Source organism: Oryx dammah, unplaced genomic scaffold (assembly GCF_014754425.2).
Source record: "Oryx dammah isolate SB20612 unplaced genomic scaffold, SCBI_Odam_1.1 HiC_scaffold_5, whole genome shotgun sequence".
Taxonomy (NCBI): Eukaryota; Metazoa; Chordata; class Mammalia; order Artiodactyla; family Bovidae; genus Oryx; species Oryx dammah.
Window position 1 is genome coordinate 51217509 of NW_024070189.1, and position 16922 is coordinate 51234430.

At 37.4% G+C, this 16922-nt stretch overlaps 1 protein-coding gene across 3 annotated transcripts in view; it reads left to right on the forward strand.

Moving 5' to 3' along the window:
* JAKMIP2 (janus kinase and microtubule interacting protein 2) overlaps positions 1-16922 on the forward strand; it is a 199540-nt gene that overhangs the window by 150553 nt on the left and 32065 nt on the right. For 2 of the 3 annotated variants that reach the window (XM_040239761.1, XM_040239763.1), the window contains exons 6-15: positions 364-510; positions 1413-1553; positions 3640-3696; positions 4957-5076; positions 6281-6409; positions 8818-8901; positions 9578-9640; positions 12146-12244; positions 13601-13699; positions 15829-15882. In XM_040239761.1, the coding sequence (XP_040095695.1) occupies positions 364-510; positions 1413-1553; positions 3640-3696; positions 4957-5076; positions 6281-6409; positions 8818-8901; positions 9578-9640; positions 12146-12244; positions 13601-13699; positions 15829-15882 (993 nt within the window). The remainder of the gene's footprint in view (positions 1-363; positions 511-1412; positions 1554-3639; positions 3697-4956; positions 5077-6280; positions 6410-8817; positions 8902-9577; positions 9641-12145; positions 12245-13600; positions 13700-15828; positions 15883-16922) is intronic. The other variant, XM_040239764.1, reaches the window with a different exon arrangement.

A 16922-nucleotide genomic window follows, 5' to 3' on the forward strand; every position in this document is an offset into this window, starting at 1 on the left:
CCTTGTCTTTATAAACATGTAAAGATAATATTATAATCATTTTAGTCATTTTGGTGGGTATGAGGTGTATTCTTATTATAAAATTTTCATTTTTATTTTCCTTCTTACTAATGAGGCAGAGTAACTTTCCAAATATCTAGTGGCCTTTTTGATATCCTGTGTGATTTGCCCTTTGTCTTTTGCCCGTTTTATTTTGTGCGACTTTCATTTGCTTATTGGTAGTAGGAATTTTTTACATAATTTTTAGATGTTTATGTTTAAAATATCCTGTCATATAGTTTACACTTTTTTTGGTGGCTGTTGCTATAATGCAGTTATTTTCAGACTCTAAACAGAGGGACACATTGTCTTATGTCTTCCCAGTTAAAGCGTGTGCGGGAAACCGAAAAACAATGTAAACCTCTTCTGGAAAGGAACAAGTGCCTCGCCAAGAGAAATGATGAACTGATGGTGTCTTTGCAGCGCATGGAAGAGAAACTAAAAGCCGTTACCAAGGAAAATTCAGAAATGGTGTGTGTCACACACTCTGCAAAAGTGCAGCTTCCTCGTTTTTATTATGCCACTAACCTGACTTCCTGGTCTTTCCCAGTTTATGTTTAAAATATTATACAGTGCTATTCGTGAAAGTTTAGATTTTTCCCTTATAAGAAGGAAGGAAGAACCCATAAGGAAGAAATCAAGAGCAGGCTGCTGGCTCTGAATTTTATGGAGTTTCTAAATTTTGCAGAACGATAGGAGCACTTCCAGGAATCTGCACACTCTCCAAAAGCTCCAAAATAGAGAAGCAGAGTTCCAACCTGTCTCCTCAGCCATGGATGAACAACAAGGCCCTCCTACAGCACAGGGGACTGTATTCAGTATCCTGTGATATCAATTATCCTGTGATAAACCAAAATGGAAAAGAATATGAAAAAAGAATACATATGTATACATATGTATAACTGAGTTACTTTGCTCTACAGAAGAAATTAACACATCGTAAATCAAATATAATTCACTAAAATTTTTTTAAAATAAAATGTTTTAAAAAGAGGCCCCCTTCCAAGAGTTTTACTAATGTGTTCTTTATAGAACTGTATAGTAAGTACCCACATCTTCTAAGATCTTGCATAATAACTGGAAATAGATGCCATCATTTGCTTTATATAGAGAGGTGATGTGCTAATGTACTCTTTCACAGACTTCTAGTCCAGCTGTAGAGATCTTCAGACATTCCCAATGATTTCCCCCTATTATAGCAGACAAAATATACATGAAGATGTTAGTTGGTGTGTGTGTCTATGTATTGAAGCTAGGCAGTTTTCACGTTTAGCTGGAACCTCATAAAATTTCTACAGACATTTTATATTAACCACTGAAGTTTGGGATTTTTAAAGTCTCCACTTATACTTTCTTTTTTTTTTTTAACTCAGAGAGAAAAAATCACATCCCATCCACCCTTGAAGAAATTAAAATCTCTAAATGACCTCGATCAAGCTAATGAAGAACAAGAGACAGAGTTTCTAAAACTTCAGGTCATTGAACAACAGAACATTATTGATGAGCTCACAAGGGTAGGTCTTGGTTAATCTGTAAACTCTAAGCTGTTCTCAAGGACAAGTAGGCAAGAAATCAGCATACGCTAGAAGCACTTAATATTTTTGAATTAGCCCCAAAGGTCCAATCATGTGCTCAATATGTAAATAGGTTCAAGAGACTATTCCAAAACTCCTTTATATCCTTTAACTGTTTTCTATCTTTTCAGTTATAATCCTTTGTTAACTAATTTGGTAACTCAAATAATAGCTACAGAGCACATTAAAAGAATTCCCAAAAGTATTATATATGAATAGGTTGATGGTGTGATATATCTTATAATTACCTTCTAGTATCAAGATTCTGAGGCTCAGAGATTAAATATTTTGCCTACAATAACAGGACTATAGGCCTCTTATTTCCCTACACCTGATTCAGTGTCTGGTAGTTTAATAAATATTTGTCAAATGAACAGCAATGTCACAATGACATGACAGCTGAAATTCCAGTCCAGATGTTCTGAGGACTTCAGTACCTGCTGAAGTAGGTTAAGCAGTTGTTACTCCCATCTGCATCTGGCTGAGACCTATGTTACATGAAAGTCACTCAGTCATGTCCAACTCTTTGAGACCCCCGTGGACTATACAGTCCATGGAATTCTCCAGGCTAAAATAGTGAAGTGGGTAGCTTTTCCCTTCTCCAGGGGGGGTCTTCCCAACCTAGGGATTGAACCCAGGTCTGCTGCACTGCAGGCAGATTCTTTACAAGCTGAGCCACAAGGGAAGTCTGTGTTACCAACAGCTTTGGACTAAGACCTGTATCTGCATTTGGGTTTTCCCCTTTGCCTCTCTGTCTTTATTCTGCAAGTGACATCTGTGATCACTCTAACTTCACGACCAAGCCAAGGCTTAAAGAGGTGAACTAGTGATGGCAGAACTTCAGACAGTATTCTCCAGAGTAGAGTGAACATCATGATTTACTGCTATTGAGGACAAAAAGGATTATAAATTCTGTTTATAATTATTTATGGTTCACTCTTAAAAATTTTTCTATATTGAGTGTATGTTATAATGCTTATGCCACATTAAGGAGAGTCATCTAAGTATAAATTTTTAAAGTTTTGAATATATTGAGATTGGATAATCAAATTATTTTTGTTTATAAAGGTGGGGAAAAAATTAACACCACTGGCTTAATCTAGGTTATTTGTTAAACATGCCCTTCAAATCTCTATGCCCCTCACTTCAGTTCCACATTCTTAATAACTCATAAATCTCACAGATTCACTAGTCTAAGAATTTGCTTGACTTTGAGTATCCTCAGTTTAAGCTAAGTTTCTTACAGAATTTTGAGATGTTGAGGCATTTCTACCAGACTTTCAGACAGACATAAGTGTTACTTATTTCTTCCACTTTTGAATTTGTACAATAACCATATGGAATACTTAGAAGATGGACACCAAATTCCCAGAGTATCTCCTTTCGCAAAAAGAATGAATTAAGAAATCAGTCATTATAGCTGGGCTTCCCTGATAGCTCAGTTGGTAAAGAATCCGCCTGTAATGTGGGAGACCCCATTTGATTCCTGGTTCAGGAAGATCTGCTGGAGAAGGGATATGCTAAGCACTCCAGTATTCCTGGGCTTCCCTTGTTGCTCAGCTGGTAAAGAATCCACCTGCAATGCAGGAGACCTGGGTTCGAACCGTGGGTTGGGAAGATCCTTTAGAGGAAGGCAAGGCTGCCCACTCTAGTATTCTGGCCTGGAGGGATCTGAGGAAACTGGAGAATCCTACTTTAGGAGAACAATGAATAGCTATTTTGTACTTCATTTCAAGTACAAAACAGAGGACGCCAATTAGGAGCACAGTGTACTTTCTGACTGTGAGGCTCTCAGATCCACATAGATGATCATGAAAAGTTGTAAAATATTCTTCCTTTGAAAATACTTAAGTATCAAATCCAAAATTGCCAAATTTTACAAAACATAATCTTATTTTAAATAGAATATGTCATGCCTCAGGGAAAAAACAACTCTGTCTTTCAAAACAAATAAACAAACAAACAAAAACCTATAGGGAAATATGTACCAACTCAAGATCTGAAAAGCCTTTCATCTCTTTTCCAGGACCGGGAAAAGCTCATTCGTAGAAGAAAGCATAGAAGAAGTTCCAAGCCAATTAAGGTAATGAGGAAACTAGGTTATCAGGCTTTTGCCACACACAAGCACAGCCAGAAGAGTGAGGCTTGCCAAGGCATCTTCCTGCAAAGACATGATAAATCAGATATTCCTGAACTGCAGCAGAGCATGGGGTTTATTTGCCAGAAGAAAATCTTTCCTCTTGACAGTTCTTAGAAGTCCAAAAATGATTGTGTTGTTGAAAAAAATAATTGTGTTGTGGATTTTAAGCTGAAAGTGTTTGCTTTAATGTAGGTTTTCTGAGTGAAGAACCCACTAGATTTGACGTAGAAAGGGTTATCTGTTATCTGACAAGCTGGAGAGTCACGCTTCAAGAACACGCAAGACATATGATTTGATGTCTCCCATGAATAATATTAGCATCCAATACCCATCCTATAATTGATTAAATTATATTTTCATTATTCACTTAGGTGATATTATTGATAATGCCCATTCTAATATCTGTATAGCCTCTTAAAATCCACAAAGTTTTGCTATTTAATTTGTCAATTTGTTTGATTTTTTTTAAACAAATTGCCTCATTTGATAACTCACATTGAGGTATGAAAAAATGGGGGCTTGAATCTACTACCAGTGAAATGTACAAATGTTTCCTACTTTCTATAAAGATAGAATGACAAGATGTAGCCAAAGCCCAAATACATGTTTATTTTTTTAATCATAAAGTCTTCTAAGAAAATTATAGACTTTGCAAAATATATGTAGTAGATATTAATCACATTATTTATACTTAAAAAAATACAAAATAGTAATTAAGTAAAAATTATAAAGCCACTTAAAATGATGCCGTTGAATAATGAAGATATGGGAAAATGTTTATAATATTTAAAAACACAAAAAACAGTTGCCTCATTTAATTTGAATGTGGAATTAAGATGATAGGATTTGATAATCCCCTTCTCATAGATACCTGAACTTTCAGAATTTCTTGATTATAGCTTAAATACCCAACAGAAGAAATCACATAAAATCAGCATGATATACAATATAACAGAGGATCCAAGGTTTTTATGAAGAGAGCCAAATATTAATCTTCCTCCAAAGTATCCAAGTGAAATAACATAGAAGAAACATTTATTGGAATTATTGTGTTCATGCTTAATGTGTTTATTTTATCAAAGAAACATTAAAGGAGCTGTGTGTTCTCTGTTCATTTGCATGTCTGCAGTTGACAGTGTGTGGGTAATGTGTCGACTTTCCCCGCTTAGTTTTTTTGGTAAATGTGTACTGTCCCTCCATTAGAGGCCTGTTTTGGACCCATTTATTGGCTATGATGAGGACTCCATGGATTCAGAAACATCATCAATGGCCTCATTTAGAACAGACCGAACACCAGCTACTCCTGATGATGACTTGGATGAGGTAAGCTTTTTTACTTTTCTCATCTTTTCTGATATTGTCACATCTTTCCTTGAAGGGAGAGAAAAAGCATTTCACTTTTCATCTCCTTTATGAAAAGCACATACTCTCATAACAGTGACCAGTTTTGAGATCTTGCCTGGCTTTATTACCTCTTGGAAAAGAGCTACACCTATGTTATGTAGCCCTTGTAGAAACTTCTCTGAAGTTCAGCTCTGTAGCTTGAATATTTTTTTCAAGATATATATAATTACTCTCCCAAATTCTTCATCCAGAGAAAGTGTGAACCAAATGACAAGCTTAGAAGAACAAGCTTTTTTTCCTGATTTGTTTTTATTTTTTTTTATTTAAACTTTTTATTTTATATTGGGATATAGCTCATTAATAATGTTGTAATAGTTTTAGGTGGACAGCAAAGGGACTCAGCCATATGTATATATATATATATGTACCTGTTCTCCCCCAAACTCCTCTTCCATCCAGGCAGAGTTCTGTGTACTATATAGTAGGTCCCTGTTGGTTATCCATTTAAAATAGAGCAGTGTGTACATGAACATCCCAAACTCCCTAACTATTCCTTTCCCTCTCCCTTCCCTCCAACAACCGTAAGAAGAACAAACTTTTAAATTTAAGTCTAAGACAGTGTTTAGCAAAATGTGCTCTGTAGGCCACCTTCATCAGAACTATCTAGGGTGTTCAGTTACTGTGGAAGTTCCTGGACCACACAACTCCTGAGTCAGGATCTTGAGGATGGAATCCTCAAACCTCTCTGATGATTGTGCTACGTTCTCAAGTTTGAGACCTAAAGCTGTAAAACTATGTTTTTATAATTTACCTGGGGAAGAAGTTGTTAGATATGAATATATTGCAAGGAACTGAGACTAAAATTCTGATTATCATCTCCTCAAATTTGCATCCAAAATCTGGGTATAAGTCCAAAATTTTCTGTAATCCAATCCCAAATGGGCAATAATCAGAAATATATAAATAAGTAAATGCTTCTTTTATTTGTAAATACTTAATATCTCTGCAGTTTGCATCTTAAAAGTGTTATAGTGATTGTGCCTGTAACATCCTTTAAAATTAAGAATAAAATTACATAGAATCCAAAATTATGCAAACTTTTATTTCTCTTTAAACAGTTTGCATGGACACAGGACGTGAACATAACATAATTATTTTTTGGCTTTTTTTTTTTTACCTCAAGAGTTTGGCAGCTGAAGAATCTGAGCTGAGATTCCGACAATTAACAAAAGAATACCAGGCTCTCCAAAGAGCATATGCCCTCCTGCAGGAGCAGACTGGAGGCATCATTGATGCTGAAAGAGAAGCCAAGGTTAGTGTACATCTGCGCGAGTGCCCTGAATGGGCTTGCAACAGCCGTAGCATAAAAGTGCCACAGACATAAAAGTATCAGTAGGATAGCCGTCCTTGTACCCTTCTCTCCAGCGCAGCTTTTGAACTGCTTTATCTTTTATGTCAACAAACGTTGCCTCTAGAGACATTAGAACCAGCTTAGATCAATGCTTTTGTTCCTTTAAAGACATTTGAGTGCTTAGTTCTCATTTATGCTATTTGAAAGCTTACACTTTCAAAGTTAGACAGTGTTGAATTTTGATAATCCATTTCTGTTTAGTTTCTTGCTTGAAAAAAAAATTCATCTTTCAAAAGCGATGGTTAGCCAGTTCCTTTTCTTAGTTCATAAGTGCCCAGCGTAACATTGACAGCTTACTGAGAATTATCACTGATAATATCTCACTTAACCCTTGTGCCAGCCCTCTAAGGTAGATATTTTATAATAGAGGAATTTGAGGCTCAGAGAGGTTAATTGAATTGCTCAAGATCATACAGCTAATAAATGGAAAATTGTTGATTCCAAGTCATATTTTACTAGGTCAGTAATTTTTTTCCATTATCTTGTAACTGCCTCAGATAAGTCTATTAAAACACACACACACACACAGTACTAATACATTTACTGAGTCCTTGCTGTATTTCAAGTATTGTTCTGAGTATTTTATACACATTATCTTATATAATCCTAAAACAACTCTGTAAGTTAGATGCTATTATTAACTCCTTTCTAGAGGGGAGGAAATAGTAGCTTAGTAGAAGTTAAATGTAGCTTAGTTATGTTAAAGCCAGGATATGTAGCTTATAGGAAAGCTAGGATACGAACCTAGTCCTCCTGAGTTCAGTCATCACCACCATGCCATAACTGCCCATATATTAGTTTACATGGGTCAAAAATGAATGTGACCATCCAGTGATTTTATCCTATTTCCTTATTAGAAGGTCTACAGTGTACTGAGGAGTGTTGTAGGAACTATGTAAGTTGGTTAGTGGGAAAGGATAGATATTATACCTATATATATTTAAATGGTAACATTCATACATATGTACATGCACATACACATACCTAAAAGAGCAAACTTTAAAAAAAAAAAAAACCCATGGTGAACTGAAATAAACAGATAAGCAATCATTAGGAAAGGATGTGTGTGTGCTTTCATGTCTATGTCCAAGTACTATAAGAGTTGTGGATTCTTTTATCAGTATTTACTACCCATTCTTATGAGCATAGGACTGATCAATGAAAATAACAGCATATGCCTTGTTTTTTGGAGAGGTGATGATGTAGAAACCAGTTCTCTCTTTAGTCTCACTCTCCCATCAAAATACAGGTTTAGAAATGTTTATGGCCATTAAAGTAAGAAAGCTTACTATTCTGAGCAAAATAGTCTAAAACAAATCAACAGGTGGGAAAAAGAGTAATAAATTTAAAGAAATTAGAAATACAAAAATAGTTAATATAGGTGAAAAAGTTATCAGAGAAAACAGAAGACAGTTGTTTCAATACAAGAAATAAATAGGTTAAAGTTAACATAATTCTTAGTTAAAATAATTCATTCAAAGGTAAAATAATTCTTAGCCAGCTAAGTTTGAAATTTGTAACCTGATAAAGGTAAATATAATATTTAACAGTTCAAATAAATATTTTCCTCACGGTGAACGATAAGAAAATAATCCTTACCATCACTGATTTTGTTCAACTTTATACCAAAGAAGCTATCCAGATCATAAGACAATGAAAAAAAAAATGCGTATGGCCAGAAAATAAAAACAGATAATAGGATCATATAGAGAAGGAATAGAAGAGAATGTAAAAAATAACTATACTAAATGAAATAAGGTCATTCCATACAAATCAGTGTCCCAGACTGCCGATGTGCATGTGTGTGCACACACACACACACACACAGCACATGATAGATACATACATACATAAATACTTACACAGATTTGCATTTAGACTTACATATAAGGCACAAAATTGGCTTTGAAAGGTTTTGGAGAGGCAAACGGGAGAAGACTTTCCAGAAGGGCACTTGTTCAAAGAAAGAAAGAAATGGAGAGGTTCAAGGCATATTTACGAAACAAGGAGACCCCTAGGCAGTAAGGAGTGGATCCTGCACTGATGAATGGTGGGGAAAGATTGGAAATATAAGACCAGTTCTCGAATCCCAAACTAAAGTTTGAATTTTAACCTGATGGTAGAGGGAGCCACTGAAAGTTATATGCAGAGAATTCAGAATGTAAAAATAGATTTAAAAGTTTCTTCAATGGTAGAAAATTATTTTTTCTTCTCTCTCGTTGTTGAGTCCTAGTCAGGGAACATGACGGGAAGAAAAACTGTAGAACTACCATTTTACATACTGAGCTCTGGAATTTTGCTTTCGCTAGGCTCAAGAACAACTCCAGGCCGAGGTGCTAAGGTATAAAGCCAAAATAGAAGATCTGGAAGCGACTCTGGCTCAGAAAGGGCAGGTAGGCATTTGGTTGCTCGCACTTCTGCAGATGCAGACGGTTCAATCTGACCTTCCACTAGATCACCCTGTGCCCATTCAGGACACGGCTTGGCTCTCCACAGTGATCTTCTCAGACTGTGTCCGAACGTTGAGCTCTCTGTTTCTGTCCCTGGTGTTTTGCTGGCCAGAGCGTGAACCCAGCTACAAGAGCGAATGAGGCTGGGCAAGAGAGAGAATGCCCAAGGAAGATGAGCACTGCACACTTAGCCTAGAGTGATCATGAACTGCTAAGACCAAGACCCACCCCTCAAGCTGCATTCTTTGCCTCTATGCTATATTGATGGTTCTGCATTTTAATGTTTCCATCCATATGTATCTAGCCTGTGTGCATTCTGACCCCTTTCACTTTTTTGCCTGTGTGGTCACTTCTGAGTCCCCAGAAGGCTGGTCCTGGATTATTCAGACTGAAAAAGACAGAGTTAGCGAGTAACAGTGAAAAGGGGGTTAAATTTTCCTGGCAACTTTGGCCCCAACATCTTAGAATGAGGAGCTGGCTGGGGTGAGTGACATTTACCAGTCGCTGGCAGGCAAACAAACCGGGTGGAGAGAAGACAGCTCTGGCAAAGTGGTTTGACGACACATGCTCTTTCGTGCCACTCTGAAATGCTGACTGCGCGATATTCTTTGTCAAACAGGATTCACACTGGGTAGAAGATAAACAACTTTTCATTAAGAGAAACCAGGAGCTTTTAGAAAAGGTATGTGGGGCGCAACACCCTAATGGGGCAGAGGAGAGACTGATGAGAGATCCAGGAGCAGCAGGGGGTCCTCTCAGGAGTGGCACAGGGGCTAGGGGACGGGGAGGCTTTTCCGGCTGTGCTCCCCTCTGCTGCGTGCCCAACCGCATCTCTGTCACTACCATCACCATCAGTTGAGTGGCCCGTGGTGTGCATGGCTCTGTGCTGGGCATTGTGCCGACTTGAAAGATGTGATCCCTAAAACCTATTGATTTGTTGCATATATATATACTGTATATTTACTGTACATATATATATACCCATACGCGCACACATCCTATGTGGTTGTCCATCTTCAAGAACACTTATGAATGGGACTGATGATTTTGTACAAGGAACTGACTCCAAGACATGCTGCAACCTAGCATTGACTGGGTTCTCACTGTTAACATTTTGCTAATCTTGGCTGCTTATTTATGTATTTATTTTATGAAAGAACGTTTCAAAAGATACATCCAAAGCATAAAGGAGCATGTCCCGGAGGTTGTTCAACAAATCAAGATATAGAGGCATGGTTTTGGCCCAATAGATAGAATTAATTTTGGTTAGCTGAACGTGGGCTTTTGATGTGGGGCAGTGAAATACAACAGAGATCATTTTACATTCAAACATGGCTTTTCCTTTGGTATTAACATTTGCCTTTGATTACATGAAGTGATTACAAAATAACCTTATATTATTCTTGACAAAAAGAGAAAGACCATGTGAGTAAGGGAAGTAATTCTGAAGGGTGACACAGAGTTACGTAAAAATTATTTTAGAATTGTTTCTACCAATATTCACTGGCCTTGACAAGTAATAAAAATGAATTGCAACACCCTGGTAAGCATGGAAAGGGAAAGAAGATGGTTGTCCTCCCTTCCCACTGGTCGTGTCTCACTTTCTGCATGATGAGAGACAGAGCTGATGTATAGAAGCAGGGTAGGTATTCCAGGATTGAGGACTGGTACTCTCAGAAAGGTTAATGATCCCTGTAAAGAAACTTTATGGACACTGGCCCTCATTTTTCAATTGCAGCCACCTGTGAACCATTAATATGATGGCTAGTGCTATGCACCAGATCCAGGATTTTCCCCAAATATCCCATCTCTGATCTCAATCCAAGATTCTAGGAAATAGTCAACTTATAAAAACTTTCGAATGTTTACTAAACCACAAAAATCTAGTGTAAAAAACTTGGTTGACTACATAAATTAATGTCATATAGTATCTCACTTCCCCCTGTATTTATTTTTCTATATCAGGAGGCTAAGTGAAAAGAGAATTTTAGTAGTCTCCAAGATGCCCAGTAATAAGTGTTATCACACTGTTTATCATCTAAAAAAATAACTCGCATTAGGTCTGTCTGACTTCCTTTGGTCTATAAAGGGAATTTTTGAGCTCATCCTTCTAAGAGTAAAAGAAAACCAAAGCGACAATAAAACTAAACAATCTACTTCAAGTGTTTACGCTTGAGAAAGTAAGATTTGCTCTAGATTAAAAAGCCCTTGATTTTTTATTTCTAAATTCAAGATTGTAAACAGTTACTGCACAGAAGGCCCACTCACACAGCTAATATTGAAGGCAGCGCCAAACCGATTGCAGACCATGGAAATATTCTGATGCCTTGTGGACATGGGTTCTGTGTATATATACAGTATATATACAGGGCAAGGCAGGTTTGTACACAAACAAACTTAATGGCATACTTCATCAGGTTATACTAGACGTCCTACAGGAAAACCCTGTGGGAAAACAGAACGGAGAGGTTTCATTTTGGATTGAGGAGCTAGGGGAAGCCTCTTATGTAGGAGATGTCATGGAAGTGTAGGACTTCCTCACATAGAAAAGGAAATGGGAGAGCCCTTTTCAGGCTGAGATGGGCCGACAGGGCTCCTGGAGTAATCAGACCATAGGGTAGATCTGGGTTTCTAGATCCAAGTGCATGTAATCGCGTGTGAGTGAGTGTGTGTATGTATGTAGACAAACAGTGATAACACCTAAATATGATGAGCAGATTATTAAAGTTTTTTATTTCCATATTGAGACTTTGGCTTTATTCTGAAGGTAACTAGAATTCAACAAAGTTTTGTGTAGGATCAGAGCTGTTTTATAAAAAATATTTCTTCAGCAACTTGTAACTCCAGAAATAAGAGGTGTCATCTCCATTGTTTGCACCATATAATCTAGTTCTTGGACGCTGTCCCTGACCACATGGGACAGATTCATTTTTCGCAGGGTCCCTAGACTTGATCCCAATGGACGGAGTACCCTCCAGCATTTTCCTCTATGACCCAAACAATTCAACCAAAGGATAACTAGAAGGAAAGCCACAGATTTATTTTATTCACATGTACTTGGGAATTTTTCTTCATGATCTAGATGATTTATTCACTGAGTAAATGAATGCTGTCCATGCTTGCTTTGCAAAGTTGTAGATGCCTTTTTTTTGCAATGTCCACCTAACTTGAGGATTTACTTTATTAGATAGAAAAACAAGAGGCAGAAAATCATCGTCTCCAACAGGAACTGCAGGATGCCAGAGACCAGAATGAGCTGCTGGAGTTTCGAAACCTAGAACTAGAAGTAAGAAACGATGATGAGGATAAAAATAATCGTAACGATTAACATACACTGATCCCACTCTAGGTGTGAGGGCGTTTCAGATACATACACACCTGGACCTCACAGCCACAACCAAGATTTGGCTGATGAGGCAACTGAGGTTTAATAACTTGTCCAACTCCTATGACTAGTCAGTGGTGAAACACTGATGCAACTGAGGATTGTCTGCTTTTATGAATAAGACGAATGAATAATTTTTATGGCACCCCACTCCAGTACTCTTGCCTGGAAAATCCCATGGGCAGAGGAGCCTGGTAGGCTGCAGTCCATGGGGTCACGACACAACTGAGCAACTTCACTTTCACTTTCATGCACTGGAGAAGGAAATGGCAACCCACTCCAGTGTTCTTGCCTGGAGAATCCCAGGGACGGGGGAGCCTGGTGGGCTGCCGTCTCTGGGGTCGCACAGAGTTGGCCAGGACTGAAGCTACTTAGCAGCAAGTAGATTTCAAACTTCATAAATATTTCATTTCTTTTACATAATCATTTCTATCCTCCATTGAATTCTGACTCAGAAAAATTTCTTTTATATATTTCAAATTATATTTCAAAATGTACTATATACAAAAGTATTTTATTGTTAGACTCTTGAATTTGTAAGTAAACTTTTTATTATGTAATGCATTATGCAAAAGGCTAAGAAGCAAGGTAATTTGTTTTAGGAAATTCTCTGGTTAACCTAAGTTTCAGAGTCTATATTTTTAAAGTAAAACATAATCAAATCATATTCTGATTGTATCATGCAGAATCTGGCTTAGGGTCTGGTTGAAGTATGCTGATATGTAAAGGATAAGAAAATTTCCCATTTGATTTCTTTGTTATTTTGCCAGCAGTTTCTTCTTGAAGATATTTCACATTAGGTTTGAATAGTATCAAACATTAGATTTGAATAGAGTTTACAGTTGGTATGCTTCAGTAAAGAAGTAAGTCATTTTGGTAGCCCACTTATCTTACTCATCAAGCTTGAGTGAACTGAATATGCAAAAGGCCCTGAGCTGCCATAAAGCTTCATGGTCAAAAGAAGATTCTTTGTGACACCTGAAAGCTCTAAATATTCATACAGTTTAAAATGGAACTCCACTTCCCACATTTCCCTGATCAAAAAATTGCAAACCTGGATGACACGGTGATAATCAGTTCTTTTCCATTACATTCAAGCATGAACATCTTGAGTTCAGTTTCCTTTTTCTTTTGCCAAATGGCATATTGATAAACTGCTGAAATAGCATAGAGAACACAGACAACTCGTTTAGTGATTAATCAGTTGCTGGTTTTTTTTTTTTTTCAATTCCTATATATTCTTCACTGTATGTCAAGGAAAGAGAGAGACGATCCCCTCCATTTAATCTACAAATTCACCCATTCTCAGATGGTGTGAGTGCTCTCCAGATCTACTGTATGAAAGAAGGTGTCAAGGTAGGCAGATGTTTCCTTGTGTGTGTTGTGGACAGTAGAAGATCCGGGAATTGGAAACGGGGAGGTTGCTGGTCACCATTTGGTCTTTCAGTCACTGGGTGTCATTTTGATACAAACCATGTCGGAACTGAAAATAGTCACATCTGTGGGAGAATTAACAGAATGTACACAAATAAATGTGTGACAGATATATGAATGGTAACAGCAAAAAAAAAAAAAAATAGGAAGCAATGATCATTTTATAAAGAGTGATATAGAATCAAAATATGTGTAAAGATAATTACCCTTGATTATCTAGAGGAAATATTAAATAAATTCAGTGCTTGAAGAAACATATTTCAAGGATGCCAGATAAAAAGGTATTTGTTGTGCTGTTCTGATCCTGTGGAATTCATTATCTTGGAATTTCAGTATTAGAAGAAATCTAGAAATCATCTCACCACCATCTCTTTCGTTGTGAGTGTTTTAGGTAGGATTTCCCTTTTGGGTTTCCTTGGTGGCTCAGACAGTAAAGAATGTGCCTGCAATGCAGGAAACCCAGGTTTGATTCCTGGCAGGGGGAAGATCCCCCAGAGAAGGGAACGACTACCCACTCCAGTATTCTTGCCTGGGAAATCCCACTGACAGAGGAGCCTGGCGGGCTACAACCCATGGGGGGGTCCCAAAGAGTCAGACACGACTGAGCAACTGACACACTCCGTTTTGGAAGGTTTTAGGGATTATAACATGTTGTTCACTTAGACATAGTATATAATTTTATTTTTAGTGATATTGGAATACATTTTAAATGTTAAGGTCTAGTGGAAGTGGCTCCGTCTCCTGGAAAATGTATTGTCCTTGCATGTGACAAAATCACATAGCAACTGTCTGTTCCAGATGTAAGGCCAGGAATCCTCCTGCTCGTGCCTTCTGCATGGCCCGTCCTGCTCCCACTCTGACTGCCAAATATACCTGCTTTAGTTACCTTCTCTTTACCTCTCAGACTGAGCTAGACTTTTGTATTTCTGCTGATAGGGATCTGCTATACTGTTATCTCTGGGCTTCCCAGGTGGTGCTAGTAGTAAAGAACCCGCCTGCCAATGCAGGAGACTTAAAGAGATTTGGATTTGATCCCTGGATTGGGAAGATCCCCTGGAGGAGCGCATGGCAACCTACTCCAGTACTCTTGCCTGGAGAATCCCATGGACAGAGGAGCCTGGAAGCCTTCGGTCTATAGGGTCGCAAAGAGTCAGACATGACTGAGTGACTTAGCACACACACACACACGTACTGCTATCTGAACATAAGGAAGAGGAGAAAGTGGTACTAATGGGGAGGTCAGGTAGAAAATTGTGCTTCCTTGACTTCCATTGTAAACCATTCTCATGTTGTTTAAACTTCTGGCCTTCCTGGCCTACATGAAAATTTGTAAACCAAAGCAATTTTTTGATTCAACTCTAAATGAGAAGCACTTCACCTTGTCTTTTCCTTAGATGTATTGTTTTTAAATAAGTCACAGACAACCTAATCCAACGTATGTAATTTATACCCCAACAGCACTTTAAATGGTGCAGTTGCTTCAAACTAACTGGGGTGGGGCGATATAATAAAAATAAGCTGTTTCCCATAAATGGAATTAATACTAAATACCCAAAAAATGAAACTGCAGTATAGTTTTCTATGCAGCTGTCAAAATCTCAACCAGGTCAGATCCCATTAGAGTGAAATTGGCTGGTTATTTAAATTTATTACTGTTACTTTTCTTTATATTTGAAACCTACCACAGTCGGAACAAATTTTTAGTAATCATGAGAAAAAAATTTACTGAGAAAATTTTGAGTTCTTATACATCCTAGACCCTTTTATATACAGTCTGTTTATCCTCAAATCAGCCTATGAAGGAGAAGGAGGTATTTATTATCTCCATTTTGCAATGGGCGGAATTGAAAATGCATTGTTAAGGAGTTTTGCCAGGTTCACACAGCTCTTAAGAAGCAGAGTGGAAATGTAAAACCAGTTGTGACTGACTGAAAACAGCTCAAGGAGGTACAGGTCTTAAAATGTCCTCTCTCATTTAAGGTTAGGGCACTGATAGAATGGTTAAGCCACTCTTGCGCCTTTGACTTGAATGCAACTCCTTGATTTTGCAGGATGTGAATATCCCTGATCTCATAAAGCAGCTTGATATCTTGGGTGATAATGGGGTAAGTAATGAATAAAGTACAGTAGAAATATGAATTTGTCTAAACAGAAGCAAGAAATACTTGCCAATGCATCATGCGTAAAATAAGAGCAAGTGAAGAGAACTCTATTCAGTAATTTGTAATAACCTAAAAGGGAAAAGAATCTGAAAAAGAATATATATGTGTATAACTAAGTCACTGTGCTGTGCACCTGAAACTAACACAACATTGTAAGTCAACTATACTTGAAATACATACATTCTTACATACATACCTAAATTGAAAAAAACTTTAAAAAAAATAGTGACAAATCAGACTCCAGGTTCGCTTAAGCTTATGAATTCTGGAAGAGAATCAACAACTTATCAGGCCACTCGGTTTAAGGATTATAAGGGTCTCTGCAAGGTAGTGGCAGAAGTGGGAACGCAGAAGGTGCTTTTCTTGGGCAGGTTTCAGGTTGGCATGCCGACGACATCAGTGGTGATTAAAGCTAATTACCTTCTAACTGTTGCTGGGAGGCATCCGCCATAAAATTAATCAGTCATGCAGTTGCAAATACTGCTAAATAGTAGGGTTGGTGGCAGCCCCATAAAAATGTACCAGAAAACTATAATCCTTTTTCTTTCTAAAACACCTTCCTGATAGGGTCAAGGCGTATTAATTCAGTGGGAGGACCATTCATTGAGATACTCGATGAATGACGCATGTAGGTTGAAATAGTCATGCTATTTTTTTCCCTTGAAAAATTATCAAAGCAGAGAACAAAATCAATTAAATCATATCAAACTGCTATGAAGAGGATTTATTTCATTTTGGTTTCTGCTTTTCTTATGACTGTTAATGAAGTATGTTTACAGTGAAACATAAAATCAAGTCAGGACTAGAGAGATATAAAAGCATCACATTTAATGTACTTTTTACAGGTTTTGAATGAACTCTTTGTTAGGAATTATTACTAAATAGAATAGACTGAATGTTCCATGCATGTATATGTGGCAGGCAAGTTAGGTAATATTTTCTAACAGTATAGATGTCATCTTCAGCTTATTTTCTTTCTCTCC